The sequence below is a fragment of the Stenella coeruleoalba genome, assembly GCF_951394435.1.
Source record: "Stenella coeruleoalba genome assembly, chromosome: 8".
Lineage (NCBI taxonomy): Eukaryota > Metazoa > Chordata > Mammalia > Artiodactyla > Delphinidae > Stenella > Stenella coeruleoalba.
Genome location: NC_137154.1, coordinates 70566815 through 70586436, shown reverse-complemented (window position 1 = coordinate 70586436; position 19622 = coordinate 70566815). Strand labels below are relative to the sequence as shown.

General features: G+C 42.3%; 1 protein-coding gene and 1 long non-coding RNA gene across 3 annotated transcripts in view; one reads left to right on the top strand and one right to left on the bottom strand.

The window, feature by feature from the left end:
- Window positions 1-314: 314 nt before the first annotated feature.
- On the bottom strand, window positions 315-6044 carry LOC307190485. The gene is made up of 3 exons (XR_013829473.1): window positions 5931-6044; window positions 5363-5416; window positions 315-853 (listed from the first exon to the last, which is right to left on the bottom strand). It is a non-coding gene; the product is annotated as an uncharacterized lncRNA (long non-coding RNA).
- A 12023-nt stretch (window positions 6045-18067) lies between these two features.
- The window catches only part of SESN3 (sestrin 3), a 67496-nt gene continuing 65941 nt past the window's right edge, over window positions 18068-19622 (top strand). For both annotated transcript variants that reach the window (XM_079928751.1, XM_079928752.1), the window contains exon 1: window positions 18068-18415. In XM_079928751.1, the coding sequence (XP_079784877.1) occupies window positions 18338-18415 (78 nt within the window). In that variant the 5' untranslated portion in view covers window positions 18068-18337. The remainder of the gene's footprint in view (window positions 18416-19622) is intronic.

Here is a 19622-nt window from a genome sequence, read left to right as displayed (position 1 = left end):
GACGGTTCTCTGGTACACACAGGATCACCTACCAGGGTAGGACCCAGTGTACCTGGGGGAGGAGAATAAGATGGGACTGAGGGTGAAGGAGGGGGCAATTTCCTAGACTAACACTGGCTGAGAGTTACCCGAAGTAAAAATAAAAGCTGGAGGACAAAAACAGCACTTAGCCACCGTGGCCTGAACACTTGTCCCTATTCCAGAACTTATAACTGCATTCAGTATTACATTTTCCCATAATATACTTTCAGCTGACAAACACTGGTTATTAAAAATTCCTGAGCAATTCAACCCACATTTTACTAACCTAAAAAGATTTCACTATTCCTATAACATAGACTAGAAGACTTTTTCTGAGTTGACTTTCTTTATTCATTTCTTCAAAAAAAAACGTTGTTACTGTATTGAGGATACAATGAGGAGGAAAACTGTCCTCATGAAGCCTATAATCTCGCAGAGAAGGCAGCCAAGTAAAATGACAATCACAAAGCAGGTGACAAGTACTTTAAGAAAATAACTCGTCTCCATATTGTGGTATTGAGATAGAAAAAGATAAAGCGAAAGTTTCATCACACTCCTTTATGACCAAACATCGTTTTCTTTGTTAGCACGACTAGCTGCCTCTCTGAGTTAGGATGTCAGCTGGCAGAAATGTTATTTTGGCTGAAGTAATCGCAACGTTTCCCCGGCATAGCAGCAGAAGAAAAGGGATCTTCTTGCTTAGAGCGCTCAGTTTCAAAGCTGGAAGAACTCATGGATGTAACATTGCAGTCGTTGGAAATCAGCACCTTCAGAGCACAAAAAGCAACTGATCACTTCACATGAAATCGGCAGCTCCTATCAGTGGCTGGGTCTATAAAGAATAAAAAAAGGAGGAAGCGAGGAGATTAGCAATGTCTTGATTCCCACACCATTTAATCCCTTGTGCCACCCATACTTCCCACTCAGTCATCAGTTTCACTTATTTTTCTCAGATGGATGTTTTGAACTTCTATCATGATCCCACAAACTATATGACCTCTCAGATGTCACCTTGGCTGTGGACATCCTTTTCTCTGTCCATAGTGACATGGCATACTACTCGTCTTTCAGAATCTGCAGTAGGTGAAAAGGTTTGGGTGATACCCTTTTCTCAGGCAAAGAATAACAACATTTTCTTTTACTTGCCGCTCCAGCCTTGATCATATATTTCAGGTTATTTAGGTTTTGAGTGATGGCAGTGGTTGCTGAATTACAAAGCTCATCAGAATTCTGATCTCTGCTTCTCACCTTGCTTTTAAAAATTTTCCTGTCGCTTATGAAAATCTTAGTTGCTGTTGTTAAGGAGCAACTGTGTTAACACTGAGTTAAAGAGACATCTAAAATAACTGCTCTGGATTCTTTTGCTGTCCCTTCTGCAGGAGGCACAGATGTGGTGCACTCAGGTGATCGAAGAGGCAATGGGTTCCATTGTAACTGCTGTGGGCCCAGCTGGGCTGACATTTTAATTTCTGTCTCTTTTGTGGCTCCCATTATCCTGGGGGCCAAGGTAAGAACGTGTCTGGAATCACAATTTGTGGAAGGTTAGTGAAATTCTGGAACAGGGCCAGGACCATTCAGTGCTTGGGATGGATTTCTTGGAGTCTCTCCAAATGTATGGGTTGTCCATCAGTGCCACGTGGCCAGACCTGAGTTTAGAATAGAGAGTTAAGACAAAATTACGCTTACTGCAGCCTGGTTGTACAATGGAAAAGAACAGAACGGAGATGAGTGGTCTGGAGAGAGTTGCTTCAGTGCTTTAGAAAGCTAGCTCCACAGAGGAATGCTCCCTGGGTGTATAAAGGGTTTAGGGTGCTTAGAAAGCAGTTCTTAAATAAATATAAAAGATGAATTACAGGGAAAGTAATGGCTAAGACTGAAAAGGCTCTGGTTTGGGGAAAATGTCTGTCTCCCAAAAAGAAGGTAGTTCTACGTAATGAATAAAAGCATGGCATTCTGGTTCAGCCTGGGTGGGTGTCCCAGCTTCACCAGTTATCAGCTGTAAGACTTTGAGAAAGTTAACTTCTCAGAAAAGCAGCAGTCTTGTGAAGTTACGGTTAAATGAGGTAAGACATATAAAGTGTTTCAGCATAATGCCTGACACATAGAAAGTGTTATTTCAAGCCTTATAAGGAGACAATCTAAAATGTTATAATCCAGTGGCTTGTAAGGTTTTGGGGTCTCAAACTACCTTGGGAATTTGATGAAAACTATGGATCCTTGTTCCTCAGGGGAAAAAATGCACATATATAAAATTTGTATGCACGGTTTTAGGGAACTCAGATATACAAGGAAGTACAACCCTACACTTCAGGTTAAGATTTTTTGTTCTAGGGCTACACTCATTCCCAAAAGAGAGACTAAAGACGTCAGTTTTGTTTGTTTTTTATATTTTTTGATGATTTATAATTGTAGTCTCAACTTTTTAGAATTGGAGGGAATTTCATCTAGTCTAAAGCCCCCTTGACTCCTGCTTTTTAGGAATAATAATATTAAGGTCCTAGGAAAACTTGGTGTTTCAGATAAACAGGGAATTCTTTATCAATTTCACATTTCTATAATTAAAAAGCTTAATTTTCTCTTTATCAGCTACCCTTCATGTTCAAGATGCTTCTTAAAATTTAGTATATTTCTACTCCATTCTTAGTCCTGTTCTCTGAAATACATTTACAGCCCTCAGAAGCTCACGTTCATTCAAAGCCCATGGTATTTACAACGATCTTTTTTTTCCCTTGTGTATATTAATTAGCATATTAAAATCGACTCTGCTATACCTGTTTGATATTGTGCTATTTGGTGGAGAAGAGCCTTGCTGAAATGCGGTACTAAAGTAACAATTCCATCGGGCGGGAATTCAAATTAACAGACTTATCGGGCACCTACAATGGGACAGGCTCCGTTCTGTGCACCTGGGATGCATGAATGAAAAGAACTCAGACAGAGATGTGTGCCCTCAGGGAGCCTACAGTCTACAACGAACATGATCTTTGCTTTTGGAAGGATTTGGCTGGGGTTGAGATTCTGTTCGTGGGCAGGACCAGAGCTAACCTGAAAGGTTATTATCTACATGAATGTCACCCACGCCTCCATCACTGTTCCTCAAGGATACTTACCTTCATTTGTTTCAACAATAGCTGACTCAGCACGGGCAGCACAAAACACAGAATGGCCAAAGCGTGCCTGGGCAAAATCCCACCATCCCTTCCCCCTGGCCAGAGCATGAACTACATCAAGCAGCAAATAGGCCATGCTTGGGTAAGTCGTCTCTAGGCTTTCCACTGCAAAAATAGTTTAAGCTCTTCTCCTTTGCTTCCTGGAAACTTTGGGTGACTTTTGAGGGGAATGTGAACAAGAGAGCAAAGGTACTGGGGTTGGCAGTTTGCTCTAGTGAGAAGGGAGCAGAAAGTAGGGCTGATGATACGGGAAAGAGTCAGATGAAATAAAAGGGATGGGAGATTGGAACATGAAAAGTTGGAAGTAGGTCAGATAAGTGACATGCCAAAGGCAAGAGGCTTTAAAAGGCTCTGAAAAATCATGTGATCTTGTTGAATCTGCTTCTGGAGAAGCAGAGGTGACACGAAGTTGGTGTAGCTAACATGTCACTGGGACCCATGGGCTCTGAGGAAGCCACCTAATCTCACTCTGAAATAGGGTAGAATGATGTCAATGAAGCCCCGAAGATAAAGAGCAAATAGAACCAAGCTGAGGGGGCGCGGAGCTGGCAGGTGGAGCTAGAGCCGCTCTTCACCCCCAGGTCGTTGTCCTGTCTTGGGGCTCAGATGGCTGGTCTTCACTCTGAAGATACTTTGGGCAGCTCCAGGGCTACAGAAATTAGGCCACCGACACACCCAAGCATCTGCCTTCCCTTTGCTTTTTCCACCTAGAAAAATCTTACCGCTCCTTGTTACCCTCCACATCTAGAACCTTATCCTCGTCTGGCTAAATCTACTCCTTAGTTCTTTGAAAAAGGGGAGAAAATCTTATTGATGTTCTCAGGAGGATCCAACTCAGACTTTGCTTCAGGCCCTTTTTACCTGAGATGTCACTGCACAAGCAACTAAGAACTATAGTGAAAAAGCAAAAATTATGTTCATGACATCTGAGGAAGGCGAAATCAACCTAAATGAGTTGCATCATTTGTTCAAGAGAACAAAATCATTGTCTCATGACGTGGTAATGCAGTGACTTCTTTCTCGTGCACTCAGAATCTTCAAGCCACAATATTTTTGTCAGATGAATCGCTTATCTCTTCTTCCAGTGAATGCTATGATAGACAACAGTATAAATATCCTGTGTCCTGGGCCCTTGGTTTTGTAAACAATCATGAAATAAATAAGGCATTTTGCCTGATGACCAAGGCAGACTCATAAATAGGTTTCTATGAACAGAGGGCAATTGTAAAAGGCAAAGAGGAAAGAATCCATGGCTTGGTCCATGCTTTATATATCCTGCCCATTACACCTCCCAGAAGACCCTCTCAGCCCAGACCTATATTTAAAAAAAAAAAAAAAAAGACCTATTTATAGTATGGTTAAGTTCTTCTAGAGTCATACAGAATACATGAGGTATATTATCTTTTGTGATTTTGTCCATCTCCCTAAAGATAGTTACCTCCTGTAGAGTAAAACTGAGAATCATCAGCTATTAGCTAGTAGGCAAAGCTCTTGATGGCAAGAGCCAACGCACTCTATCTTAGGACTCCAGCTCTTAAATGGGTTAATACGTCCCGTTCATTAACTGGCAAACTGCAGTTCTTCAGTTAAAAGCTTAAGGAATGGGACTTCCCTGGTGGTGCAGTGATTAAGAATCCTCCTGCCAGTGCAGGTGACATGGATTCGATCCCTGGACCGGGAAGATCCCACATGCCATGGAGCAACTAAGCACGTGTGCCACAACTACTGAGCCCATGCGCTGCAACTACTGAAGCCTGTGCACCTAGAGCCTGTGCTCCACAAGAGAAGCCACTGCAATTAGGAAGAGACCCACACACCGGAACGAAGAATAGCCCCTGCTCGACACAACTGGAGAAAGCCCGTGTGCAGCAATGAAGACCCAACAAAGCCAAAAATAAATAAATAATTAATTAAAAAAAAAAACCAAGGAATGATTATGACTCACTATCTCTAGCTTAGCAAAAAAGAATTTGTTGGGAATTCCCTGGCAGTCCAGTGGTTAGGACTCCACTGCGCTTCCAAAAGCAGGGGGCTCCAGTTCAATCCCTGGTCGAGGAACTATGAAGAACTAAGATCCTGCAAGCTGTGAGGCACGGCCAAAAAAAAAAAGAATTTGTTGAGAGCAGGACACATAAAGGCATATATCCATGCGTGTGGACGCATACACTCACCTAATACGCGTGAGAGCCCAAGTCCCAGAGAAGATGGTCCTTCTTCATCTTCATCTAGAGAGAGGTTACAATGGGGGTTACATTGTGGTCATTTAATTTCTCCAGACACTTAGGTTCTTCATTTTCCCACAGGCTCTCTGACACAGAATTCTCTATCTTGTAATGTGATTGAACAGACTAACTAAAAGAAGACCAAAATGTACTTTGTGAACACAAGTGCAATAAAGATGCTTTGATGATCAACCTTGCATGTTATCAAGTACTTGAGGCCCTTTTAAATCAAAACAAACAGTGGTAATTGGCATCAGGGAACCCAAAATATTAAAATTCAAGTAAATTTCAATTGCTACTGAACAAATATATTATTGTTGTATGAAAAATTTAAAAAATAATAATAACTAACATTTATTGAGTGCTCATAATAGGAGGAACACTGTTCTATGCACTTTACAGAAATTTTTTCATTTAATCCTCAAAAAACCCTACAAAGTAAGTACTAAAAAATGAAATTTGAAGAGTTTTTGAACAGCAACTTGATTATACAATACCGAGATAGAAAAAATTTCACCTGTACAGAGTTCTTAGGTAATACATTTCAGGTCACAGCTGAAGTTCCACTTGTGTAATATATTTCCATTTGTTTCCATTCCTCAGCATTCCAATTCCCCATAGACATGTGACTCTCTAGATGTTCATGTCTTCTTGAAGAAACAGAAAATGAAAAGCGACAGGCCTTGAGTATACAGAAATAACTGTAGAGTTATTGCATCAACAGCAAGTCCAACACGACCACAACCCTTCTAGTATGGCCCAGGGAGAAGCACCACTTCCTTTAATTTCCCATCCACAAAGTTTCCAAAGTTGTGGCAAAAACAATCCTCACTGGTCAGGTGAAGTACCTCCTTTATTTTCCAAGGTCTTAGCAAATCCTAAGAACTATTTTACCTACAAGATAGAGAATGGGTTCAAGGGTGGCTGAGCTCAGAATAAGCCCAATATAAATGAGAGAGAGAGAGAGAAGGAGAAGGGGAAAGGGAAGAAGAAGAAGGAGAAGGAGAAGAAGGAGGAGAAGGAGGAGAAGAAGAAGAAGAAAGAAGAAGAAGAAGAGGGAGAAGGAGGAGGAGAAGAAGAAGAAGAAGAAGGAGGAGGAGGAGGAGGAGGGAGGAGGAGGAGGAGAAGGAGTAGGAGACAGAGAAGGAGGAGAAGAAGGAGAAGAATGAGAAGGAGAAGGAGAAGAAGGAGAAGAAGGAGAAGGAGAAGAAGGAAAAGAAGTAGAAGAAGGAGAATAAGAAGAAGGAGAAGAAGGAGAAGAAGGAGAAGAAGAAGAAGAAGGAGAGGGAGGAGGAGGAAGGGGGAAGGGAGGGCGGAAGAAGGAGAAAGAGGGAAAGAGGGAAGGGGAGAGGGAAGGAAGGGAGGAAGGAGGGGAGAGAGAGACTTAGAAAGGGAAGGAAAAGCAGCGGCTCCTGCAGAGACAAGGCATGTGAGGCACCAAGAATGGAAACCAAGAATATTCCAGATCTATTCTGGTTAGCTGAGTTGAGCTCCTCCAAGGCTAGTGATTGGCCCTACGGAAACAGATCACTTGTTGAGGCACATTCCTCACCTGGCAAGTTGAGTCAAATTAAAGCATTTATACCTGTTCATATTTATATGCCTGGTCCCCTTTGTATTTCATAAAGACCACCACAGTGATCTTTAACCTGCCAACTGACACAAAGCTGCCCTTATTCACTTTATCTTTTTCTTGACTAACTACTTAGTTCTTGGAAACATTCAAGGACATTTAACTTTGACTTCTGTTTTTACTTTTTAAAAAAATCTTTTTGGCTCAAAAACTCTAGAAAATCATTAAACTGGGCCAGCAGGCATGAGATCTGAATGAAGGATAAAGAGTGGAAAGGGAGAAAGCCTTTTGTCTCTCAAAGTTTTCTTCACAGGCAGTTGCTCACATAGACACATTAGAATCACTTTGACATTAAACTTGGAGAGAAGCAGTTCGGCTAATAGATTACTGATCTCCATTCTCCAACTGGGAACACAAAATGTTCTAAAAAGTTTTGAGAGCAGCCTTTCTTAATGAAACGTATGCTTAATGAAACGTAAAAATTTTCTATGTGCAAAAATCAAAATGTGGTTTTCTGGCTCAGCGCATTCCAGTTCTTTCTTTTGAATGTCTGACTTTTCACATCCATTTACTAATGAGAACTAAGAGTAATACTTCATATTTGTAAGTGCTTGACATGTAAGGGAAGGAAGATGGTTTTAGTCTCTTTTGATTGAAAGAAACAGGCACACTCAAGTTACTTCACAAAATTAGTGGTGGAAGGAGATTCAGATAGGGGAACGGGCGGTTACAGGGATACATGGCAGGGACCAGAACTGGAAACACCCAGGATCGAAGGCACTTCTAAATACAAGTGTCTTAGTGTCTTCGCCTTCTTTCTGTGCATTGTCTCTATGCTTCTTTTCCAACCAGCTTCCTCAGCCTTTACTCTCTATCTCTTCTGCCCCTTCATAGTTTTAGCGTCCATATGGTTCATGGCATCCTCTCACAATCTGACTCTGCTGCCAGCTGGTCTGGTGCCTTAGTTTCCAATTGCTGAATTTCCCAGAAAGGCAACTGATCGGCCCAGATCATCATTTTAAGCTAGTCCATCCAGATGGCTGGCCAGGTCACAGAATGTCTGTCTTCCAGCAAGCATCTACCCCTTGGTCCACTCATCTGAGACAAGGGGCAAACACACAGTATAGAGCACCACTGTGTAGAATGAGGCCACAAGCAGAAAGGTTTCCTTAGAGGAGAATCTGGATGGGACAGGTTGAGATAAATATCTCTAGTTCGCTGGCAGATTATGTGGAAACCAGTTCATTCACCTTCTTTCTTAGAGGAGCTAATCTCAACCAATCACAATGGACCCGGATCATCCTTGATACAGCATGTAAGAGGAGCATTGACAACTTCTTTCCTCTCCCCTCTCCCTCAACTTTATCTCCATTACATCCATCACTTTACCTTCATGACTAACCAAGTGCCTAGGAATCATAAGACTTACATATCAAAACATTTGGCATTTCAACTTAAAGTGTCAACAAAAGAATTTTTCACATCCCAGGATCATTTAGTTTTATTCTAGAGTAACATGCCAGTGGGCAATAAAATATTAGAATAGGGAATAATGCGTATTTCTTTTCCTACTCCCATAGCATTGATCTCAGTAGGAATCTGACTACTGGAGGTGCCCACACTGTATTTGGTGGATGTTGGGAGATCTAAGTCAGTGGACCTCACAGTTTGGTAACCTATCACAGAGAATTAGTTCAAAGAATATTTACAATATTCTGAATGTATGATGCCAAGGCAGGACTGAATAATACTATAAACACTGGCATCGAGCAAATCTGGGTTCAAATCTCAAATGTCTTGTAATAACTGTGACTTTGACCAAACTTTTAATCCCTATAAATCATTTGAAAAATGGAGATAATAATAACCATTTCATAGGCATCTTATAAATATTAGGTAAGATAATGTATATAGGATATTGCAAAATGACTGGTACATAGTAAGCTTTCAGTAAGTGATAGTGGTTGCTTTTATCACTATATCTATTATGATTATAGTATCATTACCATGGATGTTGTGGGGATTAGAGAAAATAGGTTAGAGATATGAGGATTACCTTCAAATACTTTAGAGTCTTAAGAGAGATAAAATAGATGTACCTCTTAGAAATGGTGCCTACATTTAACTTGCACATGCACGGATGGAACTCATCATGGTGGTGGCCTGAGTGAGAACTGTCAAGTGTGAAATAATGATGTTAAATGATATTCTTTAATCTGGAAAAAGAAGTTAAATAGGGATAGTGCCTCTTAGAAAAAGAAAGGAGGATGGCTTCCAGCATAAAAGTTTGTCTACTGTACTGTAAGAAGTCAGGATTCATAGGAGTTTTATAACTGGAACAGGAACTATATTAAAAGGAGAATTGAAACAACAAGATGAGAGTTGCAGATGGAAAGGACCTACTGGCTGGAATATGGGGGAGTCACTGTCAGAAACAGTGGACACCCCGCCACTTGGGTTTCCATTTTACTTCTTCAGGGAGGCCTGGACCAGGTTAGATTCCCCTGCTCTATGTTCCCTTCCTGTGTTTCCCCTACTATAATACTCATTACATATTGGCATTACTTGTTTGAAGTCCATCTTCTCTGCTAGATTATCTGTTCTGTAAGACGCTGACTCTCATGTTTATCACTTTATCTCCATGGCTAGCCAAGAGCCTGGCACGTGGTAAGTACTCCACAGACATATGTTGAGGAAATTAATGTGTGACTGCAGGAATGAATTGAGTAATGAACATGGAATTAAAAGGTGATCTCATTATATACTCTTCTGTATTGTTCTCTAGTATTTGTAAGGGTTAATCCTATCCTCCTGTTGACATTGTAAATTGCATGGAGACACAGCAAGAATTCTGTATCATGTGTCTCCATCACTACGATTAAGGCATCCAGTTACAGGCATAAATGCTCAAAGGAGCTTTCTGAGTTCTTTGCTAATAATTCTCTTACCCTCTATTCTCCATTTTCTATTTATCTTTTACACCAATGCAGAGATTATACCCCAGTCTCACTATTAGATTATAAACTTATCTTTTGTTATTTTTTGTCGCCAGGACTTACTACTTGCTGAGGGTCCAATAAATAAATGAGCAAATAAAAAACTATCTGTACAGCATGTATTTCACAGTATACTCTTCCAAAGTTGCAGCCTTCCAGAATCTTACAAGATGCTATTGTGATTCCAAGCTTGCAGCTCATGTGGGAATGCCAACATTTTATCTTTGAAATTGCTGTGTTTGTTACATTTATATAATTGTTGCAAGTTGCTTCTTGAGAACAAGGCAAATTTTACCTTTGCATGAAAATCATTTTACAGTTTTAAGACAACTTGGGAACTTTATTTGGTAAAAATATGTGTACTCCTTTTCCGGTTAACAAACTCTAATACATCCAACCATTTCATCTAACAAGGTTTTTCAAGCACCTCCTCTTAGGTTCCAAGTACTTGAAATACTCAGATGAATAAGACTCATCCCTGAAGATGCTCCAAGTCTGTATGTAATTGTCACTTTCAGAAGGTCTGAAAGTGGAAGTATAGACTGTTTCCTTCTAAAGGTCCCTTCAATCCCACCTTGGTTCTACATGTTGATTTCCTGCAAATCCTTCACAATAGAATACTATGTCATCTAAGATACCCGAGTCTAAAAATTATAACTCTTCTGTGCTCTTAATTGGATCGTACTCCCAAACTCCTTCACTCTCATGGGGATTTTTGTTTTATTCACCCACTTTCTTTTCTAACACCCAGACAGCCGGCATATTTCACAATGATCTTTCCTTAAAATATATAAAATTATTTCTCTATCTCAGTTTCCTTACATCTGAAAGAAGGATACTGAGAACTGGGGAGAGTGAATTTAGATTATCAAGGAGACGAGCAGACTCACAGAAGAAATAAGGGAACAAAGGAATACCAAGGCAACTTTGGGGATTTTTGAGACTAGAGCTCCTTTTACTTTCTCCCTGCTTACTTGCAGAACTTCTCCTACTTCTCCTATCTTACTAATCCTGCTTGCACTAGATTCTCATGGAAATCCTAAGACAAAACAAATTCACAGAATTTTAGAGCTTGGAAAGGTCTTTGCAATTCTCAGACACGGATTAACCACAAATTTAATAAAATTTAAAATTTAGTGTCCATCACTAGCACTGGCCCCTTCCAAGGCCCTTGGAGAGGCCAGAGCAATGTGTTCACGTGGTCATATTCTTAATTAAATTTCAAAAGCAAGCTATTTTAACCATTATTGGTAAAGACCACAGTCTCTTTTCACTCAAGTTACCTCTTTCAAACTCTCCTTCATGCTGGAAGAATTGGGAAGCCATGTGTATTTTTGTTATTCTGGCTAAGGGAAAGTTAAGATGCAGACACCTTTAGCTTGGGTTTGGTGGGTTATAGAGAGAGAGCAAGATCACAGTCATTTCAGTGTGTGGTTGCTGTTTTGAGTTGTCCCAACGTAAGAATGGGTTCTAGGAATATTTCTATCGCCCACCGGGCCAATTCACATGCATCAGATCACAAAGATGTAGGTTGGAGGACGTTTCATGATGCCTAACTATCCTAGGGCACTAGACTAGAGAAAAAAATTGAATTACCTTTCTATTTTCTCCATAGAAGATAACATTTCAAAAATCGTTGTCATATGAAGAGGAAATCAAAATATACTGCCCAAAATATGTAGGGAAAAAAGTAATACAGGGTTGTGTCAGGTAGTTAATTAATAGAGATTTGTTATTTATTTGGATTTTGTGATGTTTATAGTATTTTCAACTTTTTAAAGTTTATTGATTCTATTGATGATTTTAAATAAGTATTTGCTTTCATAAATAATTTTGCATCCATAGTTTTATATTCTTTTATTAAGTAAGGTCCCCACATTATATAAGCTTCAATTTTCCTACAATCTGGATTTGGCCCTGACCCTACTTAATCACCCTTCCACATTTAATAGATAAGAGAACTGAGACCCAAAATCACATCATTTACAGCACTACTGAACTAAACCCTGGATCCTCTGACTTTCTGTCCATTGCTATTTCTACTACCCTACATTACCTTTTGAGAAGTACCTTGAAAATCAAAGATCTTCACAGAAAAAAAAGAAACAAATAAAAAAGATCTCCTGACCACTGTATATAATAATAGTAAATATTTATATAGCATTTCTTATATGCGAGGCATTGTTTTACAGTGCTTTACATATAGCTCATTTAATCTTCAAAACAACTCTATGACTAAGCTAATATCAATATCCTCTTTTCAGATGACAAAAATCAAGACATAGAACAGTTAAGTAACTAGACCAAGGTCACACAGTATGTAGAGAACATAACATCCTTTGTATTGTGGCAGCTAGCAGCAGACATTTTCTGAGGGCTTGCAAAGTTCTAGTCACTTTGCTGAACACTACAGTGCATTAATCTCATTCAATCTTCACAATCACTCTTTGAGGAGGTAGCATTATTACTCGGTCTTACAGATGAGGAAACTGAAGCCTAAAGACGGTAAGTAACTTGCCCAAGGCCATATATCTAGTAAGGGGCAAAGTCAGTGCTCAAATCCATACCTGACTAGGAAGAAACACTTTCATGGTCCTTCTACTATTGCCACATTCCCCTTGGTCCCTTTCTCCTAAAGCTACAATTAGAATGGGGATGCGGGCAGACTTAGAATAAGGAGTGGGGTGAAGAGTGTAAAGGACATAATAGTCCCTTCTTAGACAACTGTCCTTCCCATTTTGTACACACACATGCACACACACACACACACACACGTGTCAGGGTACCTAGCTATCCATCATGATATTCCTTTTTTAAATATATTTTTTTATTGAAGTATAGTTGATTTACATATCATGATAATCTTTACATCTGACCCCTTTCCTCAACGTTTGCTATAGCCAAGAGATGATGTTTCTTTTCAATTCATATTCTATAATAAAGTTAAGAGGGACAGTCAGCAGATCAGTAATTTAGGTATTTAGGTGCTGGAGAAAGTTTATAGAGGTGGCGAATCCTTACAAGGATCAAGAAGATAATGTAAATAAAGTGGCAAAATAGAACCCCAAAGAGTGACAGAGATGTTGGTAAACTAGAAAGTGCATGTCCAAACCCAAAGAGCAGGTACTGGGTTCCAGCAGATGGTTGCCATGTGGCAGTATGAGTCCAGTGTGATCAGATCTGACAAATTTTCAAGAGACGCCAGAAGTCTAGAGTTGGGGGTGGGGGGCAAAATATCCTAAATTATAAATACTTAAAGTAATTCAATGTTTAAAAAGCACTGTGCTGGCTAACATCTTGCAGGCCAAACAAATAGCAACAAACCCACGTCTGAGGGCCTCGCTCGCCTTTGCAGTCTGCTTTACATGGGGTTAAATGCAGGAAACTCTGAAATAGGAAGTTAGAAGAGAAAGCCGACAAAAATTTGGATGTTGGTGGAATATTTGTTCTTTGAAAAATGAGCTTTAGTAAGAATAATTTTCTCAGTGGAGGTGGGCGATGGAGGGGGTGGGATGGGAATGGGCACTCAAGCAGTGGCCTTTTTGGATCAGATCCTCATAATTTCTCCTTTGGAGTAGTATTGGTCTTGGACCGCAGGAATCTAATTAACAGCTCAAAGGGAGCAATCAATTTATAATTGTGTGAAGTACAAATTCCTTTGTGCACAAAACAAATTACAATATTTGCAAATTTGTAAATAATGCAGTACTCTCCCTGAAATCCAAAGGCTTTGGGTGCTCCCAGGGGAAAGAAAAAGAAGTCTGAGGAGGCAAAACGTTAGAAAATGACCTATTGTCTCAAGAAATGGAATTTAAAAAATATCTTTAGTAATTGATTTTTTTCAATCGAATCCTTATTTAGGAACTATAAAGGGGCCTGTTCTTAGGTCAGTAGAATGAGAATATCTAGAGAAATAAACAGTTTCAAGTCCAAAAGTCACAGCACGTTACTAACAGGGTATCTTCTTTCGAAAGCACCGAGCATAAAAATGTGCCTCAGCCCTCCCTCCCTACACCCTTGGTTTGTGGTAGGAAGTTTCATTTTATAAAAGAGATAGCAAGTCCCAGTTATGATCATTATGTACAATGTCAGAGAAGGAACTGGTGACAGATAAGGACACGAATCCAATCTCTCTGCTTTGCCAAATAGTTGTTTTGAGCCATTCAATTCACAAATATGTACTGGGATCCTTTTATAAGTTCCTGTAGCTGTTATTAGAGATTCAAAAGAGATGTTCTAGAAGAACTTATGGTGTACTGAGGAAAGTCAGAGTGAAAACTCCTTATTTTCTCCAAGATTTTTTAAGCACTTCTCTTCAAGTTGGTTGAGCTAGGAGTTGGGAGTGGATAAGTGAATGGAGTCCATCCCTGCCCTTCAGGGGTTCACCAGTCTAATGAGAACATAGAATTTGAACCAATCATTTCAGTATTGAGCTTGATGCTAAGGAAGAGCTACAGGAAAGCACTTTGGATGCTTTGGCAAGTGCTTATTTCTACCAGGAGATCTTTCAAAGAGAAAGAGATGGAGGGCATTCGAAGTAGAGTTAAGTGGACTATTGACTGGCCTTCTATAGGAGGATGACAGATCAGATTTGTGCTTTCAAATGATTCTCTCCCCTGTGCTCTTATTCACTGTGAGTTGGTTGCAAATTGGTTAAACCTTTCCACAAAATCTTTTAGCAAATTGCATCAAAAGCCTTAAAACATATTCATATCCTTTAGGTTAGAAATTCCATATCTAGGAATAAAAGATGCTGCCAGAAACTTATATATGAGGAAGCTTATCAGAGCATTATTATTTATAATCATGAGAAGCTGGAAACAACCTACATGTTCCATAGTGGAGTAATGGTTAAATAATTTACGGTACATCCAAGCCATGTGATTTTATGCACAACTAGGAAAAAAAAGTCACATTGAAAAAAAATAGTTCAAAACAAGCAAAAACTATTTTTAAATGATGTGAAATGTTTCGTGAAGTGTCATTCTCATTTTGTAATTAAAAAATTAAGAAGTAGTGCTCCACATTGGTTGTTAATTTTCACCCAGATCTTACTTTCCTAAAGTTCTTTCTTGTTTTAGATCAACCAGACAACAAAAGGGGAGGAGTTTTTCCTTGCTCTGTACAAAGTTCAAAGAATGGGCTTTTGTTTCCTTCCCTCTTAACTAACAATGTGATCCAGGATTTGCAAGTCACTTATTCTCTAAGTTACAGTCTCCTTCTGGTATCCAGGCTAGCTGGGAAAGAAAGGGAGGTCAGGTGAGGAATGGAAGAGAAAGGAAGTGTCCAGAAGTTGAACATTACCGTGAGAGGGGAGAAGAAGGATGATGGGACTGAGGGTGTGAGAACCAGAAGAAAGAGTGGTCATTGTGTATTGAGAATGAGTTACTGGATTGGAGATTTCAGGGGTGGGACACAGACACATATACCGTGGTTCAATAGAAGAAATGTTACAGTGCAGTACATGGTTGACTGCCAAATAAATGACAGTATAGACAATGTTACAACAGTTTGGAGGATTTGGTGGAGAGGGCCATCATTTGGTCACATACATGTATATGACCATGGATCAATGAAGAGATTCCTCTAAAACCTCCTTTTAGCAATTTTTGTTAGACGGTATAACTGTATAGGGCTGGCCTCTCTTGGCCTCCCTCTTGAGAGATTTAGTTATGGAAGAACTTAAAGGACTGCACTGTGAAAGAATTTTAGCTATTAAATAGAAGGAAAGGATATAAAAAGTATATGATAGAAAATAATTTGAAGTTAAAATACTGTTTGAGAAAACTCAGTCTCTGCACAAAAATTCACTTCATCCTTCAATTTCTCCTTTCCTTTAAAATGTATTCACATAAAATCTGCTTTACAAGCCAGGAACATAACTCAAGATATTTACCATTAAATGGGGACACCTATGTGTTTCAGTTCTTAGGACAACTGAGACTTCCTTTCTCCCTGGATTTCTTGGTTCTCTGCGTTGAAGTGTACGTAGTAATTTCTCCCTTTGCTGAATCTTCTTGCTTTTACAGTTTCTTCTAACTGCATGTTATACACCTTCCCCATGCCATTGCTATTCTAGGCTCTATAAATCTGCACAGCACCAAGAGAACGTTAGCTATCACTAGTTAAATGGATCAACACATTTACCCAACCACATAACTTAGACCCTTTGGGGGTTTTCCAGTCTATTTTAATCTATTTAAACCTGACACTGGCAGATTTCCATTTCCTTTGTTCCTTGTGTAGGCTTGGTTTATGCCTGTTGGTCTCTAAAAGGGACAGAGAGGAGGCAGCTGTCGAAAAATGAGGAGATTGGCAGTTTTAACCACACAATTTGGTCTAATAGCTTTGATATGCTAAACTTGCTAGCTCCTCCAAGTGTACCTTTCTGATTTTGCATCACAACACTACACTGAATCCCTAAGGAAACCAGGGTAGTTTTTTAAAAAGAAAGGGAAGAAAAGAAAGAAATGCAAACCAGTGAAACCGTTCTTTTAAACCATCTCCACAGATTCATTCTGCCAACTGCAGGCCTTCACAAATCCTCGTACACCAGAGACCTTTAAAAAAAAGAGAAGCAGAGAATACCGATCGTGTTCTCAACAGCGAAAACAGGTGATGTCATAACGCACAGTCCTATGTGGTCCCGGCCAAGGCCGGGTGGGGAGCTGGGGCGCCAGTGCGCACGGAGCTCCGCGCCAGTGGGCAGAGCAAGTTATCTCCGGGGTCCGGAGGACACCGGTGAGGACCGGGCACCAATCAGGTTCTCGCTCGGAGCCTGCCTTTGTTCTCACTGGGGAGCAGGTTTCGGGGCGTCTCGCGTCGTCGGGAACCAGCATTCGACTAGCATGCGCGCTGCTAGCTCCTCGGGAGACCTCGCTCCCCCACTCGCCTGTCCCCCACACCCTGCCAGCCTGAGCTTTCCCCAATTACATCTGCCTTCTCTCCCCAGAGCGTGAACGCCAAAATCCTAAATCCATTTTTAGCTTCGGAAGAGGCAGGTCCAGCCCAACAGTTTTAAATGGCAATTTGTTCTCTGAACCTTCGCTCCCAGGCAGAGCTCCATGCTCTGCGTTTATCTAACCAGCTACCTCAGAAGGACTTTTGGGTGGAAGACAACCCTGTCTCTTTGGCCTTTTCGTGTTGGACAAATAAAGGAATTTTCGTTGCTGAGAGACTGCGAGAAGGGGCTTTAGATGGAGGAGGAAACCACTCACCCACAGGTTTTGTGTCTTTTCTTCCCTCTAACTCGATTATTGGTGCAAATATACTTAAACATCTATCCCCTACCCGCTGCCGAAGCCTCAGGTAACTGGTCTTTTGCAAAACAGGGCTCACGATAAATGATGCATAAAGTTCTTTGAGATCCTTGGATGCAAAGTGCTACGTGATTGCAGTCTTCTTTACAGCTAAGATTTTGGTTAAGAGAAAGCCTAACCACTGCCCTGACGGTAAGGACGTTTTAGCTCCCCCCACCCCCATCCTCTTTCTCAAGAAATCAGGAAATATTTAGCTCAGTCTTAGACCCACTAGCGAGCTCTAGCTCCCAGTTATTTATCTCATTCCCTCACCATTTCTGCAGAGACCTAGAGCAGGGGCTGTGCCTTGTCTTAGGGGAGGGGCTGGACTTCACGGGGTTATTTGCATATGACACACCCTCTTCCTCCTATTGGTGGAGCAGCACACTGTATTCCCACCCACCCCACTACCTAACTAACCCGCCATCTCCCTTCAGTTCGGAGCCTCGGAGACAAACTTAACTTGCCCAGAGATTCAAGGCGTCTTCGGCCTCTCTGATTGGCCGGTGCAGCTCCCAGCCGGGCTCTAGTTGCTCATTGGCTGTGGGCTAGCGCCCGGGGGGCGTGGCTGGAGCGGTCCGATTGGCGGGAGGGGGCGGTGCCCGAGCGTGGAGGTGGTGAAGGTGGTGGGGAGGCGGGGGCGGGGCCGCACTGAGGCGCTGCTGCTGCGGCGGCGGCGGCGGCGGCGGCGGCGGCGGCGGCGGCGGCGGCGGCGGCGGCGGCAGCGGCAGCAGCGCGGCGGTGGCGGCTGCTCGTCCTAGCCTGGCGGGGGCGGGGGTCTGGAGGATGGGGGCGGGTGGAACAACGGGCCGGTGAGGAGCAGCCGCCACCGTCTCCGCCGTCGCTTCGGTAGCCGCCGCGGTGGTCGCTTCGGGCAGCCGTTCGCTCTCGGGGCGTCGCCTCCCATCCCGACATCCCGCCCGGAGGACGCTGAGGCTGAAGCGCGGCCGGCGGCTGGGGGACGGTCCGGCCCCTCAGCTGCGCGGGCGGCCGCAGTGACAGCCCGGCCCCAGCCCGCCGCCCGCCCTCGCCCTCGCCCTCGGTGCCCGCAGCCACGATGAACCGGGGCAGCAGCAGCCCGTCGGCCGCCGCCAACTACCTGCTCTGTACCAACTGCCGGAAAGTACTGCGGAAGGTACGGGCTCGGCCTGGGGTCCGGCCCGAAAAGGGCGCTTCCTGCCGGCCGCGGCTCGGGCTGCTCGGCCCCGGGGCGCACTCTTGGAGCAAGGCTCAAAGGGATCCCGGGGCACCTTCCCTACGCCGAGACCCAAAAAGGGGGCATGGGTTGAGAGTGGAGGGTTTAGCCTGCTGCTGCTTTTGATGTCTGCCGGGACAGACGCTAGTCCCCAGGGGTTGGGGATTTGGGGCCGCGGGGGGGGCGGGGGGACCTGTGGTCTGTTCCTCCGTTCACCTCCTTACCTTGCCACCCCCGGCCTGCTCCCAGGGCGGAGGGAGGGACGGACCTGTTCGATCCTTCTCCCAGTGCTCTTGATGGAGGTCGGTGTGAAATCAGAACTGCTTGGTCTGGTCCAGAGGAACCTGGCTCCCTCTTTGCTGTGCCTAACTCTTGCGGGTGTTGTTTTTGTTTATTCGGTTGCTTCTGCCTTCCTTGCACGCTTTCCCCGAACACTCCCTTTTTACATTCTTTGGATGGTCGTCTTGTGGCTGCAGTTCGATCCTGAAAGGAACTGGTAAAGCAGCTTGAACTTTATGCCCATGGGAAATGCTATTCGACGTTACAGTTTCTCAAGCTGGGGTTGGGGGAGGTGGAGACTGAGGTGGACGTGAGTTATCCCTTTTTAGCACTTACTCATCCCCAGCCCCCCGGTGTTGCTCCAGAAAAATCAGACGCACAATCAGCTTATTGCTTCCCAGAGTGACTGATAGAAAGTTTACTCCAGTATTGTTTAGCTTACTTGGCTTAGTCGCTCCGTTAAGGGGGGTGGGGTGAGGGGGCTGTGAAAAGATGTCGTTTTAGACCGAGAAAAGCTTTTTATCAGACTTTAACAGCCGCCACTGGGTAATATTATAATCAGTTTATTCTTCTCGAGACTCTATTTTTACATTTCATTAAGTGGAAACAGTAGTTGAGGTGCTTCTGTTTGTCCAGTACAAATGAATTAAAATTGCTGAGCTGTGCAAATGCGTCGGGACTGAAAGACTAAGATGAATACTGCACCGTTTTTAGTCAGTTTCTCTAAATACAGTTCAATTGGGATTGTTCTTTATATATTAAAAAAAGAAAGAAAGAAAGAAAGAAAGCATGTAAGTAAGCAAGCTCAAATATTTGCGCTCTTTGTCCAAAAACTGTTTTTCTTCCTCTGTGGGTCAGGCCAAGTGCC